General features: G+C 35.9%; 1 protein-coding gene across 1 annotated transcript; it reads right to left on the bottom strand.

Annotated features, from left to right (window-relative positions):
- Nucleotides 1–2,890: 2,890 nt before the first annotated feature.
- Fgl1 (fibrinogen like 1) lies at nucleotides 2,891–23,355 on the bottom strand. The gene is made up of 7 exons (XM_076852431.1): nucleotides 23,293–23,355; nucleotides 20,162–20,342; nucleotides 11,083–11,242; nucleotides 10,748–10,845; nucleotides 7,264–7,352; nucleotides 6,913–7,100; nucleotides 2,891–3,050 (listed from the first exon to the last, which is right to left on the bottom strand). The coding sequence occupies exons 1-7, from the start codon at nucleotides 23,353–23,355 to the stop codon at nucleotides 2,891–2,893; spliced, it is 939 nt and encodes a 312-aa protein (XP_076708546.1).
- Between the last annotated feature and the right edge of the window lie 1,750 nt (nucleotides 23,356–25,105).

The following is a 25,105-nucleotide window of genomic DNA, read 5'->3' as shown; positions in this document are numbered from 1 at the left end:
CCTCAGGAATTTATTGTCCCTAAAGTATCAGCTTATATGAATTAAAGCACTGCATTTTAAAAAGTGATAAAGGCTAATAAATAATTCTACTGGTGAATTTTTAGAGGAATTTGTTTTAGACTGGGGTCTTCCAGATGTTGTTGGCTTCAGATAAAAAACAGTCCAGTTTCTCTCTATTATATACACATTCCTCAAGTGACCTATCTATTTCTCTCTTCTGCTTTTATTTCCTGCCCTCTAGCTACCTCCCATTCCACAGAAATGGACTTAGGAACACAAATAACATTCTCACTAAATCCAACAATTTTTCATTAGAACTCTTTCCTTTCTGTATTTTGATGGAATTTTCATGCTTGAATCATTCCTTTTGCATTGAAAAGTAGTAATACTGAGATTTATGCAACACTACACTATTTAGCTCCCTTCTTCTGTGGAATCATTTTCACCTCCTTTTTTCAAAGCTTTTCTTCTTTTGATCTCCTAATTGTGTGAGTTTTTGAGGCCACTATTGAGCAAGTCATACCCCTATTTTAAATTGTCAGTGGTGCTCCATTATTTATAGTTTCCCAAAGTGCAGTCTATGGAACACTCTTTCCACAAGACTACATCCAAAAACAAACGTTCAGGAACCATGGCAAACACTTATCCCTTACCTGCACATTCTACAAAGATTATATATATTCTCTTTCCCAATCTTCCAGGTGGAGTAAACCTATGACACAATTCTGGTCAATGGAGCGTAGATTGAAGTTTGTTGACCCTTCACCTTTCATATTGTTTTCAACATGGATTCAAAGCACTGGAAACAGCACACACTTGCAGTTTGAGAAAGAACTAAATAATTGCAGACATCAGCCTCCATGGTGCACAGCGTTGAGCCCAGGCCACAGCCACCTACCCGCTGAGTTCATGTTACATAAGAACAGTAAATCCTTATTTGTTTGGACTTCCATAATCAGATGATTTATGCCTTGCAGATGAACACACTCTGTGTCCTCTTGGAACTTGGGAAAGCACATCAGCATATTCAGGGACCCAAGTAATTCTCAAGAGAAGAAATCTGCTGAATTTTAACATATCGTCTCCTAGGCTTGCTTGATCAGGAGGCCTTTTCTTCCTGTACCAACCATTAATATCCCACAGAACTGTGGTTCGCTACATCATTGCTTTTCCAAGTGTGATTCCTAGAGGAGCAACATCTGCATCATCTGGAAACTTGTTAAGAATTTTGGGCTCCAGCCTAGACTCAGAATTGATATTTTAACAAGATCCCCAGGTAATGTGCATGGCTTTGGGAAACACTGGTGTTGAGGACAAAGTACAACTAATGTTAACATCTTTATCTGACCCAAGACTTCAAGGATGTTTATCATTATTGTCTCTTAATGCCTAATTTACTAATAACTGCAACTAGTTCTTGGTGAATTTAATTTTTTTTTTTTTAGTCGTAGGTGGACACGATACTTTTATTTATTTATTTTTATGTGGTGCTGAGGATAGAACCCAGTGCCTCACATATGCTAGGCAAGTGCTCTACCACTGAGCTACAACCTCAGCCCCATAGTTCTTGGTGAATTTTAACTCTGTGAAAGGCATTATAATGAGTAGTGTAGTTCTGCAATCCTCAGAGTAATCCTGTAGGCACATACTATTCTATAGATGAAATAGCTGAGGTTACAGATGAAATAGCTGAAGTAGCCTACCAAAGGTCACTCAGTTATAAGGTGGCAGAATCCTCGGTTTAAGGATTTAAGGATCATCAAACTATATTGCCTTTCTAAACTATGGTTTCCATGCACTTTCCTGTTCTGTATACTTTACAAGCAGAGTTCCTTCAGCCTGTAATGATTCACCCAACTATTCCTAGTTAAGAGGTTTCAGGTTAAAAAGTTCTAGGTAGCTTCTCTGACTCCACCCCCATGCCCCCAGCCAGGTCAGGCCCTCGATATATATCCTTCACACTTATCAGCTTTTCAATTTATTTTCATTTTTGTGATGATGTGGTTACTGTGTATTTTTATCAAATAACTAAGCTTCATGTGTGCTCAAACGGCATCCTCTGTGCCTAATGCATCCATATTTTTTGGACTACCTTGCCTACACTCATGCTTTTGCTCTCACTTGAAAGGTATCAGTTCAAGTTCCATCCAGAAGAGCCACAGGCTGGTGGCTAAATATTTGATGCAGCACCAAAATGCTGGCATTTGAGTCCTTGTTCCCTTCCATATTAACTTGTAACTGAGCAATCATAAAAACTCAGAGTCACAAATTCTTACCTTTGCTAAATGGCCATAATAACACCTCTCAGGGTTAACAAAAGAATTAAAATGAGGCTCATGAAAGAAGTGTATAACCTATTAAAACATCCTAAGAATCTGAGTGGTGTTTAAAGCGATTACAATTCTGGGTTATGGTTAGGAGCTTCAGCTCTGTAGCCTAAGCCCTGAGTTCAAAGTCCAACTCATAATATGTGTTGTCTATACAGTTGATTTGGTAATCCATCATTTGCTGAATTCTGTTGTGTTTTGTCAGTGGCATTCATAATTTATTATGTTTCTGTTACTTTGAATTGCATTCATAATTTATTACAATCCTTGGGTTATCTCCTAAATTATGGTGTATACTCTGTGCTTTTTTTTTTTTTCTGGTACAAGTTCTTATCATAGTTTTTACACATAAAAATTAAATAAATATTAACAAAATCTGCATTTTTGGTGAATATTGCATATTTGCTGCACTGAAAATACATTAAACAATAAAAGACAAGTAAGAAAAACGAAAAGAAGTGCACACAATTGCTATCATCATATATTTAGACGTCCAGAATTGCTATTTTTCAAATTATTTTAAACCAAGATGAATTACAGAAATGAGAGCCCAACAGGGACAATTAAACAATATTTGGAATAAAATCATTTGGCCGAATTTTCATAACCACAGATTTCAAAGAATACCACCACCCATGCCAGGTGTACCAGACCACTCCATTGTCGGTTTCAGCTGTGTAGGGGCCCCTGTAGTATACACCATTCAGATTTGCTGAGTGACACCTAGTGGGAGAAAAAAGAAAACAGACCTATTAGACTAGAAAAACACACTTCAGAAACTATATTTTGCCAGCGAATGATCAAAACTTTTCAACTATGGATTCTGCCATTTCTTAGACACATGAATATTTATTGGTTTCCAAGAGCTGAAACGCTCCTACAAAAGACAATTATTTTAAAATGGTGAGTTTTAGGGCCACAGCAAATCTGAGGATCCAACACAGGCCATTTGTGAAGTATTGAAAAGAAAACATTTCAGTTCTTAGTAATCTTAAACAACAACAACAAACAAACAAAAATAAATAAATAAAAAAAAAAAAACAAGCAAAGAACGACTTTGTAAGCTCCAGCTTTATATCCTCCAGATCAAGGAAGCTAATATCCTGCTTGGCAAGAGGGGCATGAATAAGCAAATCAAGGTGGGGGAAAGGTGCCCTGTTAAGGCTTCCCTGGTTGATTTGCATGTCTGGGTTCAGCAGTCTGCCACCAAGATGTGACTTTGTAATTCAAGCACCCTTCTTCCTGTTCTTTAAATCACTAACCTATCAATTGTTTTTTTTTTTTTTTTTTTTATCTCAAGGATAGGCAAACAAAACCTAAACTACCATTTACAATTTTCCCAGCCATCGACCAGTAATCATTTGTCTGAATTTCTAAGTTAATTTTTAATATATATTGCACCAATCTAGAAAAGTTCACTAGGTTATCATAAAAACTTTAAATGTCCTTCTTCCTCCTTTAAAGCCTGTACATTTGTCCCTGGTATGTATGTATAAATTGCAGGTAAGAGTACGAGATAATTTTCTGTGTTTGTTGTTACTATGATATTAATTACTATGTTTCTTTATTGATACAAACAATGAAAAGATGTCAAATATTAGAGTATAAGGAGAACATTCACAAGGGGTAGTTTTGAAAATCTATGACAAGAACCCAAATTGTGAAATCAAAAATTACATAATACACCCATAAATGCCAAGTGGCTGTGTTGAATCATTTAGCTTAGTAATTTGCTTTTAGTGACCCCCTGGCCATTCTCCTAATTTAAATGGATGTCACTAATTGACACCATGTAGGTTAAATCTGCAAGTGTCTAGAGTTTATTGTATTTTTGAAACACCATGAAAAGTAATGTTAGAAAAAAGAACTCTTGTAAGTTGAGTCTCCAGAATAAATATTTTGGCATCTCTTTATATTGACATCTTCTACATATACTTTGATTTACTTTGATATTTAGTCTTTGAAACTTTGAAACTTATTTGGAAACTGACTTTATGGTCAGCCCTTTAGTACTCTAAGAATAATGTTCCAGCATCCAGTTCTGAGAACAGCCTGGACTTGACACCAGGTTGGATGATGGTAGGTAGGTGCATGCTTGTGAAGAAGTGGTCGTGGTGCTCATGTTTAGATTCTATACCAGCAGCACAGAGAGGGGAGCAATGCTCCGTGATTGGTTTGCCATGTGAGGAATAATTATCAAGTGCTAATATTCTGCGTAAATTAGAAGTTCGATAGGACAGGGAAAATAAAAAGGAAAGACGAAAAAGAGAAGAATAGAGTTAAAACATAATAGTAGAAGTAGATCAAATTTCTAGAACTATTTACTTTATCTCCAGCTTTTCTGAGTTTTCTTTGGTGGCTCCAGCTACTAAATTGTCTTTCTTTGTTCTCTCTAAAGCAGGTCAATCATTTATTTGCCCAATTAGTATGTGTGCCAGTTGTCATCTGGGTGCAAACTAGTCAACTAATTGGATAAAGAACATACTTTAGATCTCGTGGTAATACTAGTGATTTTTTCTGCACATGGAATTCTGTTCAAAATCCAACATTTAATTTATTTATTTACATATTTATGTATTTATTTATTTATTTTGCAGTACTACAGATTGAGCTCAGGGGTGCTCTTCCACTAAGTTACATCCCCAGCCCTTTTTATTTTGAGATAGGGCCTTGCCACACTTCCCGGGTTGACCTGTATTTCTTGAGTCCCTGGGATTACAGATATGTGCCACCATGCCCTGCCAAAATCAAACATTATTGATGCTTTCAAATGCCTTTGTAAATTATGGGTAAGTGTTAAATAATGCTAACTTAGAAGTAAAGTGGGAGGAAAATGAAGAGGAGGAGGGGAAATTGCAGATGGTTTTTTTGAAGAACAGGAAAGCCACGGAGGAAAAGATGATCATCACTGGTCATTTGCAAAGTAGGGGAAATTATTTTGTTTCTTTGTTCCTTCATATTACTGCATGTACTCCAGTTCTCCTATAAATGGCCAGATAGTAATTGGACTAAAACTTAAAAAATTAAAAAAAGCAAAATCCATTAAAAAAAAAACAAAAAACTTTTTTTCCAACTCCTTAGATCTGCTTGACATGCTCCACTACCTTTAGCTCCTTGTATCTGAATTGAATCTACCACTCTAAAATAACTGTGATAATAACTGATGTTATAATGAGGACTTTCATAATTGTAAGTAAAGTTAACACGTGTCTGGTATGCCTCTGTTCAATAGAATAGAGGATTCCAAAATACTTGTTAAAAAATTAAATGGATAGTCCTCATTATTAGGAAAACCAGACACTCCAGAAATATCAAAGATTGAAAAATGAAAGGTTTAAATGTCCAGATATTTGAAGTGATACTCGTCTTCTAACAAGAAAAGAACTTTCAAATCTTGGAGCACATTTGTTCTGCAGAGATAGGGCCCATTGGGTGTGTGTGTATGTGTGTGTGTGTGTGTGTGTGTGTGCTGGGGATTGAACCTAGGGCTCTGTGCATGTGAGGCAAGCACTCTACCAACTGAGCTATATCACCAGCCAGCACTGGGTCATTTTTTAAGGAAGACTCTCTGCATGAGGTTTCCGTTTCTGTCTTAAATTTGTGAATACAACAAATGGAAATTAGTAGTCCAGCATCTCCAGTGGACAATGGTTAAAGGAATGAGGGATATTTGGCTCAGAGAGAAAACCTTAGGAATGCAATACATAGCTTCTCATTTGATGCCAGAGAGTTAGTTACATAGAAAAGGAATTACAATTACTCCATAGCTACTGAGGACAAACCTGGTAAGGTAGAAGACAAATTTTAGATCCATAAAAGGAAGATGTTTGTACAATCAAAAAGGAAGTTGGGTGCAGTGGTGCACAACCTGTAATCCCAGCAACTAAGGAGGCAGAGACAGGAAGTTTGCAAGTTTGAGGCCAGTCTCAGCAATTTAGTGAGACTATCTCAAAATAAAAAATAAAAAACACTAAGGATATAGCTCCGAGGTAGAGCACCCCTGTCAATCCCCAGTATCAAAAAAAAAAAAAAAAAATTGAATGATCTTACTGATAAAGTAACATTTAAGTATTCAATCAGAAAGCAGGATTAGGCTTGGGGACTATTGTAGAAAACATTTCTGCACTGGGAGAATTTGAATTCAGTGAAATAATGAAAGTCACAGTGCTTGAAAAGTAGCACTATGTAAAAAAAAAGTACAGCAATAGCAATGTCTATTTTGTATAATATAAAAAAGTGAAGTATTAGTTGATTATTAGGATGCCACAAATACTTCTCCCATGAATATATGTTTTCTTTGTGTCTATTTGTGGCCTTCTATTTATTATTTATCCATTATACAGTTTGCAAACAATGTTTGCAAAAGTAGTAATTCTGTATATTCCCAAAACAAATCTTTCAAACTTCACTCATGTACACAATGAACAAATCTTCAAAAGTACTTCATGGCAGAAGAATCCTATTAGGGCTTACTTAATAATATTCATATTACAAATAAGACCAACATGACCTCATGTATTATAATTAATGCCCACCACTGAGCCATCAGCAACACCATAGCAACCATGTTCATAAAGCATCCAACCTGTTAAACCACCAGCCAGACTGTTCCTCCTTGGCACAGTTCCCTTGGTAGTTGTCATTATCTCTGTCCCACGTGCTGAACTTCATTCTTTGGTGACTAGCCCACCACTGCACCTCGGGATGGAAGTTCCCTGCGAGAGAGTCTCCAGCTGTTCCAGAATATTCCCCGATATGCAAGTCATAGGAATTCTAAAGAAAAAGAGCAAAGTTTTCCTACCAGTGATCATCATTTAAACATGTTTATTTAATAAAGAAGAGACTCTATGGTATGTTTTTATTTCTACTGACTTAGAGTTACATTGTATGTTCTCATTACTAATCCATGTTGATAATAATTGGGAAATTGTAGTACCTTTTCATTCCCGACTTTGAAATTTTTATATTGTGCATAACTGCTATTTTTTTCGAAATCTGTGAGATCAATTTTTAAAGTGTAGTCTCCTGGAAAAGAAACAAGAAATTGCATTTTTAAAACGAAGGAGACCCTCATTGTTATACAAAATACATGTATGAAGATGTGAGGAAAAAAAAAAAAGAATAGTGTTACCCTAGATTAAGTAGAGAGAAGTGGAGGGAGGGGAGTGGAGGGGACGGGGAGATAGGAAGGATAGTAGAATGAAACAGACATTATTATTACTGTGTGTATATATGTGACTGCATGACCAGTATGATTCTGCAATCTGTATACTCAGAAAAACGAGAATTATATCCCATCTGATTCAAATGTATGATATGTCAAGATCACTGTACTGTCATGTGTAACTAAGTAAAACAAATTTTTAAAAAAATGTGTGACATGACATTGACTGGGGAGGTTAAAAAATAATTTATAGTTCTTTTTAAATTTCCTTCTACCAGGAATCAGTTTTCAAAGAATAAACAGTGACCCCCTTGTATTTACAACAAGAATATTTTATTGCTTATTTTACTGGGGAAAAAAAAGGACACAATAGTAGAGGTAGAAAAGTTCTACTAAAAATTATACATAACAACTAGTGCAATTCACTTGGTTAAAAAAAAAACAGAAAAATCATTATTTAGTTAGTAGAATAATAAATCTAATAATGAAAGGACAGACGTTTTAAGAATTTTAATAGTATATCCCTTTTTCCAAATAAGAACCTTAATCTTAAAAATAAAGAATTACTGGGCTCAGGTTGTGACTCAGTGATAGAGCGCTCACCTAGCACGTGTGGGGCGTTGGGTTCGGTCCTCAGCACCACATAAAAATAAAATAGAGGTATTGTCCAATTGCAACTAAAACAAAATATTTTAAAAAGTAAAAAATAAAGAAGTACTATTAATGATATCTTGTATTTTGAGTATCAGGCCACAACATTTCATAAGATACTCTCTCTTGCCTGCCTGTAAGTGAACTTAGTTATTTTTTCCTGGTAGTAGAAAAGATCAACCAGTAAACCCTTCAAGAACTACTAGAAGAAGAAAGAGGAATCCTGGGAGTTATATGAAAAACCTTTTTTTTGATATTAGCTCAAGAACAAGTGAACATTAACCTCAAAATCCATGGAGTGGATTTTGTTGCAAACACTTCCAGTCACACTTTGTATAACGGGGATAAAGCTATTTTCAGAGGCAATTTCACTACCTTAAGTGCTCTCATAATTAAAGAATGCAGGCACCAGGGCTCTGTCTTTTGTTTGGGATGATGTGATACATTGTTGTAAAGCCTGGAACTGATAATACATTTATAGTAAGAACAAGCAGCCCAAACACTTAATCAAAACATGAAAGGGAGACTTGCGGATGCAGCTCAGTGATAGAGCATGTGCTTAGTAGGTGCAAAGCCCTGGATTTAATCCCTAGCACCAAATAAACAAATATGAAGGTGAAGCAGATTTGTTGGCAAAGTCATCTGGGCAAAAATGTACACAATAAAAGTTTTGAAGAATAAGAGGCTTGAATGTCACATATTTAGAAGGATCCAAGGGTGGCAGGCATGGTGGCACACATCTGTAATCCTAGCAACTCAGGAGGCCGAGGCAGGAGAATTGCAAGTTCAAGGCCAGCCTAAGCAACTTACCAAGAGCTTGTCTCAAAATTAAGGACTGGGGATGTGACTCAGTAGTAAAGTGTTCCCTAGGTTCAATCCCCAGCAGTAGTAGTAGTAGTAGTAGTAGTAGTAGTAATAATAATAATAATAAATACAAATTTTAAAAGTTCCAAGGGTTACTGCTTGGGGTTTTCATAGTTTAAATGATAAACTTGATAAATATTAAAGTGAAAAAGAAATGGAAGTGATACGAAAGGAGTTATATATCTGGCAAAAACTATTTAAAGTTAGGATAATAACTATGCAAAAGAAAGGCAATCTTATCTAAATTTAGAAAGCACTGATCTAAAGAAAAAGGAGAAAGTATTAGACTTCCTACCCATACACTCTATTATTCTTATATCTCAAAGATATTTATAACTATAATCCTACTGACTAGTATGAATATAGAAACACCTTTAGCTTTGCCGAACTTAAATGAAAAAGTAAATCCTTGCTCTAATATTAATACATTGTCAGTGAGATTTAGCATGTTTTCTTGGACAATACAACTTCCTTTTATGAAATATTCAGGATCAAACTGAGTGGGGTTGTCTATAGTCTCAGAGCCTAAGCAAGGAAACAGACAGGAGCAAAATAACATGGGAAATAGAAGCTTAGAAAATGTGTTGTCAAATTATAACAAATGAGACAAATGTCAAACTCTAGGTAAAGACTTGCACATGAATGTTTGTGGAGAGGATTGTACAGCTATCTGCAATTTACTTTGAAATATATATCTTTTTCAAAAATTGATTGATGGATAGAATGATGAGTAGATGCATAGATACGTGATAAACATAGAAAAATGTCAACGGAGAATCTGGGTGGTAGTTTGAAATTTCTTTCAACTTTGCTATATCTTTTCTTTTTTAATTTTTTTAGTTGAAAATGGACACAATGCCTTTATTTTACTTATTTATTTACTTCATGGTGAATCGCACCTCCACAGCTCCAGCCCCATAACTTTGCTGTATCTTTGAAGAAGTTTTCAAAATAGAAAGTGGGAAATGGCACAGAAACAAACAACAACAAAAAAAAAACAGCCACAATTCCCTAATTCTTCATCTCCCTTTTGTAATGTCAGTTCATATCTCTTCCTATTACTTCCGTTCCCCTTAATCTGAGCTGGTCTTGTGACTTTTTTTCACCAATAGAAGGAAAATGGCTGTGTGTCAGTTCTGAGGTCTCAAAAGATTATGTGCTTCCGTTTTCTTCCTTGAAACCCTGACTCTGCTACAAGAACAAGTCCAGGCTACTTAGCTGCAAGATGAGAGACGATATAGAGCACAGCTGAATATTTCCATATGAGGTCAACCTAGAGCAGTCAGCCTCCCACTGACTAGGATGTTGATTGCAGACCCATGAGCAAGTCTAGTGAAGATCAGTAGAACCTAGCAAGCTACTCCGCTAACTTATAGAATTATGAGGAATAATAGATGGTTATTGTATTGAAATCGTTTGTTCCACAGTATTATTGTGGCAATAGATAACTGATACAGTATACATAATTTTGTATTGATTATGACATTACATTTCCTTTCGAGAAATAGAATATATATATGAGAAAAAAATTCCTTCCCAACCTTGTTCTAGTTTCTTTTCCTTTCTTCCTAGTTTTAAGCAGCCACAATTTGCAAAAGGGATTACTGCTCAATAGATATCATTACCATCTGCAAATTATAGTAGTTACTGAATTTGTTCAATTGCCTATGGCTTAGTGGAAAACATTTTAGTGTTGTTTTCTATTGTATTTCAAGTGAATTTGCTATCAGGCAAAACTTACCTTGTGTAGTCAATAGGTGAAGATTTTTATTGCCCAGCCAATATTCACCATTTTTTTGGACAAAATTTCCAAAGCCATTTTCATAGTCATTCCATCCTCTAAAATTTTTAAAATGAAGTTTAATTTTAGCAAAATCCAAATAGACATCTGAAATATCCAAGGTATCCCCCTCCAACATCCACCTCTAATATTTTCTTGAGTTAAATCACCCTCCATATTCTTACTTAGTAAGTGAAATTTTGTTTAATTAATAAGCTTCAGTTATGATTTAAAAGTTTTAACTTAAAAATCTCACATTTATTACTGCAAATAAATTTTTGTTGTAATTAGCACACCTGTTGAAGTCCTCACTGCCATCAGACCTCCTCTGAATTACAGTCCATCCTCCTCCATCAGACATGTCACAATAAACAGAGAATTCTGCTGGGCTCTGGAGAGGTTTGATTTTGTAAAATCCACTGCGTTTATAGCCATCATTAAAAATCTCTGAACAATCTGTTTGTAAAACAAGGTAATTAACAGTTGTCATTTGTCTCTTTTTTTTAAGGGAGCCTCTGAATTAGATTACTTAATACCATTGGAGAAACATACATAATCATAATACATAATACATAATCATAATACATAATACATTGGAGAAACATGACATAATCAGCTTTTTATAATTACATTTTGTACATCTCCCAGTAGATATGAGAAAAGTCTTATTTCCTTTCCTAAGATTTAATTATTGTCTAACTCCTTGATATGATCATGGAGGGAAAAGAGTGAAATAGGAATTGTTTTCTGATTTATGATTTTTGCAGAGAACAATATAAAATACAAATTATTTGTATTCAATTAATTATAAAATATCTATATGAATCTTATAGCTTTATTAGACAGCATAGTAGAATCTATCTCTTCTATTAAGCTAAAAATAAAGGTAGAAATATAACATTCAAACAATAATTTAATATTGATTATCTTAACTTAGAGCCTTATAAGTAATCTGAACATTGGAAACATCCTAAATAGTAATCTTGTTAGGTTCTTAAAACTTCTCAGTCTTACCAGATTTTTTATTAACCTGCTGAAATTTCTAACAGTTACACACTCTTAAATGTTTTTGCCAAAGACTACCAGTTTCTATAATTCCTTTCATTTTTCTTTACATGGTGTTTCTTTTGCTATTGAAATAAAATTGCCACCAACCTGTCACTGAAAGGTTATATTTGTTTCTCAAGTGATAGGACAATTTAATAAGCATTGGATCTCCTCTAGGCTGATCTGTGCAAACTTGAGAATATGGTTAAGCATTGTTTAGATACTCAGGAAGCTGTTTTGTAGGGTGACTAAAGTAGTTGTTCACTACAAAGATCATCTCAGACTTTTGAATAAAAATGCTTTATCTTCTCTAACTTTCACATCTTGTCCTTATCATTTTCTTTAAGAAAAAAAAAATTATCTTCTTGATTAGACCATTCCCATCTATCTTTCTTTCTTTTTTAAAAATTTTAGTTGTAGATGGACACAATACCTTTATTTTATTTATTTTTGTGAAGCTGAGGATGGAACCCAGGGCCCCACCCATGGGAAGCAAGCACTCTACCACTGAGCCGGAGCCCCAGCCCTGGATCATTCCAATCTTTAAACATACTTTTAAGTTCTTTCTTTATGTTCATTGTTTTGATGCCAAATTGTCTACACTCTTTTGTTTTGCTACAGATAAAATAGGATTCATATTAAATAAGTTGAATGGGCAACAGGAATCAAAAGGAAAAAAAAAAATCTTAGTCATGTGATAAAGTCCCCCACAAGGCTGAGATCGATCATACACTACTGCTTTGTTGAGATGTTCACCTTTGTGATGATCTATGCTTTGTTTGTACATTTATTTGCAAGAGTCAAAGCACAAATGTTCCTTAAACAACCTCAATTATAAAGGTGACTCTGTTTCAGCAATTTAACAAGAAGAAAAACAATGCAGAAATGATTACATCGAGTTAGCCCAATATTGTCAAAAAGCTTAAGTCTTTTGGTCAAGTCTATTGTATGACAATTTCATCAGAATAAGCACATTTTAACCAAGTTTGGAAGGGAGCTTTTGTTTACATGTCATCTCCTCCCAAAGAGCTGAATAGCAAAGACTCATAAGGTTCAAGCTATTTTCCAGGCAAATGTGGAAATAATTAGCTATAATAGTTGCCTTTGGAAAATTTTGTTAATATAGAGTTTACTGCCAACATTTTCAATTTGTTTTTATTTTTTGCCAACTATGAATTTGCTTATTTGTATTTCTTCTCCCCAGGAGAAAAATATCAAACACAACTTAAGATGTGGGGCGGGGAAGCGAAACAGAAAAACAAAAACAAAACCCAACAAATAAATACACATCAAAAAAATCGAGGGACTGGGGCTTTAGCTCAGTGGCAGAGTGCTTGCCTAGCATGCATGAGACACTGGGTTTGATCCTTAGCACCACATAAAAGTTAGCGAATAAAATAACAGCACGCTGTCCATCTACGACTACAAAAAAAATTTTTTTTTTAATTGAAAAAGCACCAGTAGTTCAACTGCTTATAGTAAAAACAAACAAAAAAAAAAAAAAAAAAAAAAAAACAAGAAGTCTAAGTGGGGAATTAAGAGAAAGGTGATAGCAGAAAGTTTGATCAATATAGTGTTTAAAATGTTAGCTAGATATTTAAAACAGATTTTTACAATGTTTTGACCCACGGTATTCCCTGGAGAATAGGTAGGAGAAGGGCAAGTTTAGGGAGCTGTGTGTTTATGGAAGGTTTACCTAAGTAAGGATTCTTGGTTACTTACCTAGTACCAGAACGAAGCCAGGGCTTCCTGCCCTTTGTTTTGACAAACATTGCATTAAACTGGGTGACGTGAACACTGTCTCTGATCATGCAGAAAGCAACCCATGATAGAAGACTGAATGTTTAAGCTTCATCAAGTGACAAGCCAGCTTGCCAAAAGAGCTTTTCCCCCTTGTCCCAGAATGATGACTTAGGTTCAAAGCTGAGAACCAAAACAGACACTAAGTACTCCACATTCTCCACTGAAATAGTCCAGCAACAGAGATAAGCCTCAGTCCATGTTGGGACATGCCCAAACTAGATCTGTCCCAGACATTCTCATCCTGAGGCAACACAAGAAAAACTTAATAGAAGAAGTGTTGTTGGCTCTTTGGAGTATGCAGTATACTTGTAGGGTGGGATGGGTGGGCTGTTCTAAAAACAAGAGAAATAATATATGATAATGTCCATAGATTACTCACATGCATTGAGTACTTCTTTTGAGCTAAATACTATATTAAAAATATTGGCTCATTTAATCCTTATGACAAATAGATATTCTTATCATTCCCATTTTATGGGTGAGGAACATGAGACACAAAAATGTTATATAATTTTCCCAAAGGTCAGGGCTAACAAGATGGGCGGCTGGACTTGGAAACCAGACTTTCAAGTCTACACTGTAGCCATTACACATGCCACCTCAAGAACTGACATAAAGACGAGGGGCTCCTGCAGAAAGGGACATGGGGGAGCCAGTGGTCTTGCTGGTCAAACAGACAAGATGCCAAATTACTGTAATTATCACCAATGAATGTGAATTTGTTCCAGTAATATTTTAATATATAATACAATGCACCCAAATGCTTGAAAACAGATACAGTTTAATTATACACTGTATAAAAATCAAGTGATTTATGCATTGTTTGCACAAATTGCCACCATGCAATGAATTAGAATTCAGAAAATAACTAATTTAGTAATAATATAGTAACTTGTAAATAAGAACAAAGATATTTATATTTCTACAGATCATAATGTGAACAGTGTTTTGTTTTGTTTTGTTTTATAAATTTAAGGATACCAGAAACATACTAGGATGTGAGCAGTCTCTTATATATTTTGTATAATATATGGTATTGGGGATTGATGTCAAATTCCTTGTATGTATAATTATGTCAAAAGGAACCCAGGTACTATGTAAAAATATAATGCTCTATTCTATGATAGACATAGTATATTACATTTTACTGAAATTTATGTGTTATATATTTATTTATTGAGTGTCTGACCTTGGTAGCCTCTCTAGCACTATTGGTCTCTACACTAAAAAATAAAGTACAATTGAATTTTATATTTCAGATCTTATTCCCTCATCTCCTTTCATGTTTGTACCATATGTGAAGAATATTAAGTGCAAACCTACAGACTTTAGGGTTTTGTTTTAGTTGTGTATCCAGAAAAAGTAATCTAGAATGTCTATCATCTACCTTATCATCATAACACATACATACATACACATACACACCACCATCACCACCATTACCACCATCACCACCACCACCACCACCACCACACCCAATATAATGGTTTGTAATGATCCGTTTTTTATGACTCTTCTACCTAATTCCTTTTTGTACAATCAGTCCTTCTCTGACCTTGGCATTTTAAATGTCCACTAATACCTTGGTTTTTTCCTCAGTCACCTCTTGTTTCCCAGGGTTAGTGCCCCACCACTCTCAACACGACAGACTTCCTCCCATGATGAGTTGCACAATAACAAACAACTGCCTACCTACTGCCATTATGTGACCCTTGTTGGTGACTTGTTCACATGGTATTTGAACAGCTACTCTGAATCCTGAGCTTGGTTTGGAATTTGGGATAATGGTTCTTTAGTTGCTTCTATCAGTTCTTACCCTTGAGATCATTTCTGTACTTGTCTTTAGAATTACATATGTATATGCTCATACCTTGTATGATCAACATGTTTCTCTCCTCTCATGTTGTTATTCAAATAACTGTCTTGTCTAACTCCATGGGTCTCTTTGAAAGTACTTGCCTACACTTTTTTTCACCTGATCTGCCAACCAACTAAATTTTTTAAATATATATTGAATATTTTTATAGGCCAGTCACTATGAGAGGTGCTGAAGATACTACTAAGTAGACAGTTTGGTAGGGGAGATAGACAATTAAGCACGCAGTTACAATACTCTGAGGTAAGTACAATGATACAAAAGGAAAGGCTGCTTCTGGTGTGCACAGAAGTGCTACCTCATCCAGGCTGCTGAGGCAGGAAAAGTTTCCTGAAAGAAGTGAGGGCTGGATTGGGGTCTGAAGGATGAATAGTAGGAGTCAGCTCAGGGGGAAGAAGGAAAATACAGAAGAGGGTCCACAGAGAGGAAAGGGTTAATGAAAAGTCCCAAAACTGCAAAGCGAAGGTACTACTGAGAAATCGATATAAATTTAGTGTACCTGCCATATAACATGCAAAAGGAAAAGCGCAGTAACCCAAATGTTCACATTCTGGTTCTCTGTATACTTTTAAAAATACCTTTGAAAATTATTTATTTATTCCTCCTGTCAAACAGAAATTTCATATCTTTTGACCAGTATCTCCTAACTCTTCATCTCCCCTCGCCCCCATACACTCTGGTAACCAACATTCTACTCTGTGAGTTCAAATTTTCTAGGTTCCCCCAAAAGTTACTTGTATTCTAAAATCTGACTTATTTCACTTAACCTAACATCCTCCAGATTCACCCATGTTGTCAAAATGGCGGGATTTCCTTTGTTTTTTAAAGCTAAGTAGTGTTTCATTGTGTATATTTACCACATTTTCTCATCTATCCATCAACACCCTCCGTTGATTCCATATCTTGGCTACTGTGAATGGTGCTGAAATGAACATGGGAGTGCAGATGTCTCTTCCACATACTGATTTCGTCGTCTTTGGATAAATTCCCAGGAGTGGGATTGCTGGATCATATGGTAGTTCTGCCACATACTTCTGACTACATATGCTGCTTCCACAAAGCATAATACTGGGGCTTCCTCTGCCAAAGTGATCCCTTCCGTTGCCAAACGTACTTTGAACTCTTTAGTGCTCCACTTTGAGCTCCTCTGACCTGGAGGAGGTATCATCCCTAGAATCGAAGACCTCCTCCTTTATGCTTTTCTTATATTCTGTTCCCTCTCCCTTTCACCACTCCCACTTTCCTCTTTTCTCTAGCTTTGATAATGGACTTGGGGTTGTTGGTTGCTGCTTCTCTGATCACACTGATCCCTTTTTTGAAGTGGGGTGCTCACAGGGGCTGACCAGCAAATTCAAGATCATGTGGGAGGATGTGTCAAATGTAACTGTCAAAGATTTATATGCATCTTCCGCAAGGAAGATGGTATAAGGGGAATAGATATGATACGTAAAATGCTTGTTTTTTTTTTTAATCAGGATCCTGTCTAGTTGTGTATATGGTTATTGTTGCTATGGTCTGATTGTGTTTCCCAAACTTATATGTTGAAACTTAAAAAAAATCACCACTCTGATAGTATTAAGTAGTGAGACCTTTATAAGGTAATTAAGTCATGAGAACAAACCCTCATGGATGGGATTAGAGCTCTTATAAAGGACTCCTGCCATATGAGGACAATGTTTGCCTTCCACAGAGGCCATAGCAGCCAAGCACCATCTTGGAACCAAAGACCCAGCCCTGACCAGACACCAAGGCAACAAACCTGCTGGCATGTCTCATCTTTAGTTCAGACTTCAGCCTCTAGAACTATAAGAAATAAATTCTTGTTGTCTATAAATTACCCAGACTCAGGTATTTTGGACAAATACAAATGGACTAAGACAACTGTAACAATTTATCTTTAGAACATAGAAAAAAATCATATTTATTAAGCACTCCCTGTGTGCTGGATAGTCCTAAGTGCTTTATATGCGATCATTTATGTAATCCTCACAGAACTTCTGTAAACTAGATGCCATTATCAGAACCATGTTATAATTGAGAAAACGGAGGCACAGAGAAGTTAAATCGATTTTTCAAGGAAATATTGCTACTAATGCTGTAATTAATTCTTTGAGCAATAGGCAAGACTTAACCTTGGCTAAGTGTTTGGGACAGTAGTCAGGGAAATCCAAAAAGATCTGATCTGGGCCACTGTGATGGAGCCCAGAGTCAGTGTACGCCATTGTCCTCACTGTCACTGTGACAGCCTCTGCTGTCTGTCTAGAAAAATTCACCAGGAAAGGAAATCTCTTTTGACTTTCTTATTGAGAATCAGTTGCATCAGAACATACCAATTTCATGGATGCCTTGCTGGTTTCAAACCTAGCAGAGAAACCAGAAATATTATTGCAATTTCTCCTCTGGCTAGGGAATGTATGGCTCCAAATGTAACTGACTCTTCTAGAATAAGATTAATGTTTGGTGGCCCTGACTGTCAACATATGACAACCAGCTATCCATAGACTTAGGTGGTAGTAGGGTCAGGTGGCTCTCAGAAGGAGTTATTGCAGTAAATCTGAACGTAGGCTGAGCACCTAGGCCTTTAAATGTTTGAAACTAGTAAATAAAACATCTTTTTAAATCTATAAGCATGTCTCAGAGCTACTGCCTCATCTCCCCCATCTCTGTGCTATGATTTGAATGTGTGTCCCTCCAAAATGCATATGATGGAAGCTGATACCCACTGCCTTCTGGGAAGTGATTAGGTCATGAGCACTTCACCCTTAAAACAGGATTGATGCTCTTATAAAAGAGGTTGGAGGGAGTGCCCTAGTTTCTTCCGTAGCCCTTCCACCACAAAAGATCCTTGCAAGGGATACCATCTGAGAAGCAGTGAGAGCCTTTATCAGACCCAGAATCTACTGGCACCTTGATCTTGAACATTCCAGAACTATGAGAAATAAATTTCTATTAATGATAAATTATTTTGTTATAGCAATCCAAACAGACTAAAACATCCTGCTTGATAGAAGAGGGTGAGAACCTCTGTGGTAGATGATCTGATTTACTACTTGGTGGCAGATAGCAGAAGCCCAAACCATATCACAGTCCAAGTGTATTTAGGCAGGCATTTTTCCAGTATCCTCTGTTGATCCTCAAATGCTCTCAAAGAAGGATAGTGCTGGATTACATTTTGGGTTTACCAACCTGGTCTGGAACATACATTATTCTAATGATGAAAAACACTCTTCTGAAAATGGTACACTATTTCCCTGACAGGTTTTCCCCATCTGTACTACCCATTGACTATTATTCATCAACAAGATTTTCCTCTATCATGCATTTAAAGCCACAGGATGTTGACTGACACATTCTGTGTGTCTCCTGGATTTAGGAAGTAGGGTTCAAAGCAAAATTCATCTGTCCACTCTCTGATTTCCAAATGACTGCAAATGGTCTGCATAGGAACCTACCTCACAATACCCCTTGCCAACTGATGTATTTATCATAACCCTTATGAATTTACCCCAACTTGCCACTGAAACCCTCCATTCTATAACAACTGTGCCTCTCAGTCTTAGTGCTTCTGTTTGTCCCTTACCTCATTGCTATTTCACTGATCAGTCAAGTTCTGGACAAACTGTAGATCTCCCAGAAGGATTTCTATGAGACCTTCTAGTGAATTAGTGACAAAGTACACCAGTTGACCCTGCACCTGAGCAGTCTAAATGACACTTGAGCTACTTTTCATTATAAAGGTACTTGCTTTGTAGGACAGCTGATATCTGTGGTGCTGCTAAATGTATTAATTTGCTAAGGCTTCCATAATAAAATACCACTGAATGATTGATTTAAATAACAGAAACAAAAGGTTCTTAAATGATCAGCTCATTATACACTTCAATGCATATATCATTACCCTCTATGGAGAACTGTTCATCTGACTTCCTCCATGGGGGAAATATTGCCCTAACCAAGAGGAAAATTAATAAGCTATAAAATATACATATCAAAAAAACTTCTCTTTTATTTTTCTTAATAAGTGTGGTTCTTTTTCCTTTCCTGCTATTTTATTATACTAATTTATTTGCCCCCAACCCCAAGGCACATCGGAGTTTCAGAAGGGAAAAGTGGACACAGTGGCATGTGCCTGTAGTCCCAGCTACTCAGGAGGCTGACACAGGAAGATCACTTGAGCCCAGGAGTTCAAGACCAGAATGAGTGACATAGGGAGACCCAGTCAGAAAAGCAAAAACAAAGAAACCAACAACAGAAAGAAAAACTGCATTAAACATGGAAGGAGTCACCAAAACAAAGCTCAAATAGAAAAATTCATAATTATAATCTGCCATTTGTACAATAATATTTAAAAATGTATCATCATAATTTCTTATAAAACTATAGAAATTCTCAGGTACTTAGCATTCATATTAAACACTCCCTGCACTCCCAGATAATATTGAAAACACCCCCAGATAATATTGAAACACTCCCAGATAATATTGAAAAAAGGGTAAAATATGGAAGAAGATTTCTAAGATATGTTTCATATTGTTTGTTACTCCAACAGAAAAAGGTCTTTTGCAAGACCTGAAGTGAACAAATAACCAGCATTGCAGCTGAGTATATGATAAAAGTTACTGAAAGACTTAAGAAAGTTTAATTCTGACCTGCATACTGTCTCTTGCCTCCAAGGTCAATGACACTATTCTCCTCTCCTCTATCGAGGAACTGGACTTCCTTGTCACGCAAAAGCTGTGCAATCATGACCTGTTGCTGTTTGACTCGGGTCTCCAGCCGGCGCACCTGGGCTCTGAGCCGTGCCTGCTCCTGGAAACAGTCCTCGAGAGCCTGCAAAGCATCGTGCATTTATCTCATTTTCATGGAAAATAAATGTTGCTAGTAATTTGGATAAATCAATGATTCAAATTGGTCTCCAACTCCCATTTGAGAATGTTACTCGAACCAGAAAAGTGGTGTGAAAATTTATAATACAATTTGCTATTTGAAGAATAAGTGGCTTATGCTACTCCTGAACTCAAGAATGAAATCATATAATCAGAATGACTATGCTAAGAGATTTATAGTTGTTGTCTCATTCAATCCTCTTGACAATTCCATGAGGTAGGAATGGACTCAATTCTGATCAGAAGACTTCCTCATGAAAGCCCAGAAGGTAAAAGAACTCTGGACTTCTCAGCTCAAGGAACATTTTCTCCATCTCTGCAGGAAACCACCTAAACAGTAAAGTGTTTTATAGCAGTTACTCCTATCATTTAACTAACAGTAAAGTGCTTATGGAAGTTAATTTTATCGGTAGTATGTTATTCCCCATAAAAAATGAGGTTTTCAAATGGCCTTTTGGTATACATGTGTTTTTAAATATAATTTCATGCTTATAATCTGATGATATATGGTTACCTTTGTAAGGGTTGCTGATTTAGACTCATATAGCAGAGTAGCCCACCTATTTGCCACTGTTGGAAATTCTATTGGAACCACTTTAATTTTTTGTTTTAGTCTTTATTTTTCTTTCTGCTGCTTCAAAATGGCATGGAAAGAGCCTGAATTGGTTCAGTTATGTCATTTATCTTCTCTTGAAAGGCCAATAACCCAAGAAATGTGTAAGAGTGGACAAGTCTATAAACTACTTTCCTTTTTTCACTTTTATTTATTTTTTGTTGGTTCATGTTAGCTACACATTACAGTAGAATCTGTTTTGACATAATAATAAAAGCATGCAATGTATCACATTCTAGTTCAGACCTCGGTACCTCTCCTTCCCCTTCACTTTTCCCACCCCTTGCTCCCTTCCCATTATTAATCTTTCTGCCATTTACCTATAGTTTTTTTTAATTAACTTCTTGTGTATATACACAATGGTGAGATTCACTGTGGCATATTCACGTATGTACATAGGAAAGTTATGTCAAGAGTCCTTCCATTGTCTTTCCTTTCCCATCCCCGCCCCTTCCCTTTAAGCTTTCTTCTAATGTGACAGCAGACTGAGCAGAGCTCTTTCAAGATAAAGCAAATGTGGTAGGTGAATTGGGAAAGAGAATTGTTGAGTTGGGTCTCGCAGGAAGAACTCCTGAGGCCAAGACACTGCAATAAAGACCCTTGAGTACTCAATTCTGGGAAAGCCTCTGGGAGAACGGAAAGAGACTCGAGACAAATTTTTGCCATTTTCCCATTTCACCTCAACACCTCTTTCTATTTGTAGCTCATGTCATGATCTCTTCTGCTAATTAAAAATGTTTACTTCTCTAAGGTGGGTGCATGGGGGCAGGAAAGATGGTGGAATGAGATGGACATTGTTGCCCTAGGTATATATGGTGCAACTCTACATCTTGTACAACCATAGAAATGTGAAGTTGTGCTGCAATTGTGTACAATGAATCAAAATGCATTCTGCTATCATACATACCTAATTAAAATTAATTAATTAATTTAAGAATGTTTACTTCTCAAAAACTGTGAATTCTTTTCTTTTCTTTCTTTCTTTCTTTTTTTTTTTTTTTTTTTTGGTACCTGAGACTGAACCCAGTAGGGCTTAACCACTGAGCCACATCTTGAGCCCTTTTTTTTTATATCTTATTAAGAGACAGGGTCTTATTAAGTTGCTCAGGGCCTCCCTAAATTGCTGAGGCTTGCTTTGAACAATCCTCCTGCCTCAGCCTCCAGAGCTGCTGGGATTATAGGCGTGTACCACCATGCCTGGCAGAAATTGTGAATTCTAATATATAATTGCCCTATGCTACTTTTACATAGATAATTTCCTAAAACATTCAAATGTGGTCAGATAAATTTCCTAATTTACATTTGCATAATTTCCTGTCCCACATATTTTTTCCATAAATAGGATCTCCTGTGTTCGAGGTACTCTGACAGGCAGGCAGAACAGGATGATTAAATGTTTTATTGAGTAAAGGAAAAAGTTACACTGTCTTTCTGAGAAGGGCTATAAATTCAGCTTACAAATTTCAGGAGGACAGAAATTCAGCCTCAAAAAAAAAATAAAGATAGCAATGGAGAATCCGTGATTAAAGGCCCTTCCCTAGCTCTAGGTCCAGGTCACTTAATTTCTCCCCTTTTTCTAGAATTATTTCCTATTTGCTCTTAGTACTATGTCCTATCACACTTTGATTTATCCTGAGAGTTATTTGCTTAGCCCCTTGAGTCACACAAGCTAAAAAATGAAGAACAAGGAACATTTCATGGTGTCTCGATCTCGTGTCACTTTACAATAAAGGTAAACTGTGATGTTGTTAAATACAGTGTACTACATAATTTAAAAATATCTGAAGGGATTAAGGCCAAGTATGTTCAATCTTTATGAGACTGCATATAGGGGTTTAGTAAGCTTATTTAAAACTTAGGAGTCTTCTTTTTCCCTGAAATTTGAGTAAACAAGTATTTTGTCCTTTTTGACTCACAAAAGTAAGACACAAGTTTATCATAATTACTTTTAAATAATCCAGGTAGCCTACACTATTAGTGTTCAGTGTTAGAAAATCCAAGGGCAATTCTAATTACTGTAGCCAGTTTTAAATTTTTAATATTAAACAAGGAAATAACCCAGTGAATTAAAAATATTTACTTATTTGTTATAAATACTGATTTTTACTTCACAAATTTTTTTAAGTAAGTGCTACTCATATGCCAGGTACTTCCACAAAACTCATGTATCCCCTTACCCTTATTTAACTTTTTTCAGTAACCAGTTTACTACAAGTTTTCTGCAAAAAAAGAAAATCCAGGTCAAAGTAGACTTTACAATCAGTTTTCACAATAAACTTACCCAGCCTTCCCTGCCCATTATCAGAGTAGTGGTGACAAGAAAGAAGCTGAATATCTTCATCATTTTCCCCATTGAAATAACTGAAAGAACAAAAAGAATTTTGCAAAGTGTTCAACCTCAAGTTTTTCATGAGACCAGAACTGAATTCAGGTAGCTCCAAGAGGTTGGCTGCAGCTCCCAGGACATCCCTAATCTAGAGTAGGCTTGGAAAGTCTCCAGGACTTCCCACCACACAAAAGAAATCACAGTGATCACAGTGTACTTAAAGTACATTGAACCTATTTAGTAACACTAATATAAAAGGGATGGGAGCTTCTTTAGGTGTCCTGATATGTTGCTTGGATGACAGTATAGAAAAGTCACAAGCTCAGTAAACAGATCTGGGACCATATTTTGGCTGAGATACTTCCTTGTTGTAGAACCATAGGCAATTTACTAAATGCTCCTGATCTATAAGTTGGAAATAATAATTGTTCCTACATTATAGGGCTGTGAAAATTTTGAGAGAATATTTTTAGGTAGCTGGCATATGATAACTGATAAATAAATGGTAACTTATTTTGTATATTGACGTTCTTGTATTTTTATTTTATTTTTTATTTATTTTTAATTTTTTTTTTTAGTTGTAGATAGACACAATATCTTTATTCTTATTTATTAATGTGGTACCGAGGATTGAACCCAGGGCCTCACACATGCAAGGCAAGCGCTTTACTGCCGAGCTACAACCCCAGCCTTGTATTTTTATATTTTTAAATTTTTTTTTTAGTTGTAGATGGACATAACTTTGATTATTTATTTATTTTTATGTGGTGCTGAGGATCGAACCCAGTGCCTCACATGTGCTAGGCAAGTGCTCTATCACTGAGCCACAACCCCAGGCCCAAGTCTTTGTATTTTTAAAGGAAGAAAATTATAACAAGTAGGAAGTGATATTCATTGTTTTTCTCAATGTTTTAATGGATAGGAAAGAAGCCAAGATAATATAAACATTAAAGTCTTCTTTAATGTGGAGGAAAATTAATTTTAACACTTTTTGAGCATTTTTTTTTCCCCAGTGCTGGAAGGATTGAACCCAGGGGCACTTACCACTGAGCTACATTTTCAGCCTTTTTTATTTTTTATTTTGAGTCAAGGTCTCACTAAATTGCTGAGGCTGGCCTTGAATTTATGATCCTTCTGCCTCAGCCTCCTGAATTGCTAGGATTACAGGCATGCATGTCACCATGCCTAGCTTGAGATGATATTTAAAATCAATCTTAAAGTTGCAAGTCTTGTTGAACATTTTTAATTATCCTAATAAAAGTTTCTGTGTGCTGCCACAAATCTGAGCTTTCATAAATTTTAGAAGTGAAGAAGCCTATAAGAGCAGAAAATATCTGCATATTCTTCAAGCAAATTTTATACCTATGGTTTCTGATTAAAAAGAATTGTTATAAATTGAAATATTTAGTTGTTAGCCATTTTTATTCTTTTAGAACCCATGACCACTACTTCTTTCCATAAATTGCTTTCTTTACTTTTATGTAATTAAGGAAGTGGTTCCTACATTTTACTACTCACTAAGATCACTTAAGAAGCTTAAAATCTCCATATCTAAGGGTTAAATCCAATGGGTAAAGGTGGCAATTTTTGCAAAGTTTAGGAATCAGTGATTTAAGCATTTAAAGCAAAATTTTTTTAAAAAATCTATGCCAAACATGTAGGTAGTTCTCAGTCCTCCTGGGGCCAGCAACCAACCAACCAACCAGCAACAATAACAATAAAAACCCAGTTACAAAATGGGAGGGCTATCATTTGAATTCAGTGAAAA

The sequence above is a fragment of the Callospermophilus lateralis genome, chromosome 4 (assembly GCF_048772815.1).
Source record: "Callospermophilus lateralis isolate mCalLat2 chromosome 4, mCalLat2.hap1, whole genome shotgun sequence".
Classification (NCBI taxonomy): Eukaryota; Metazoa; Chordata; class Mammalia; order Rodentia; family Sciuridae; genus Callospermophilus; species Callospermophilus lateralis.
This window is presented reverse-complemented; position numbering and strand designations above follow the sequence as displayed.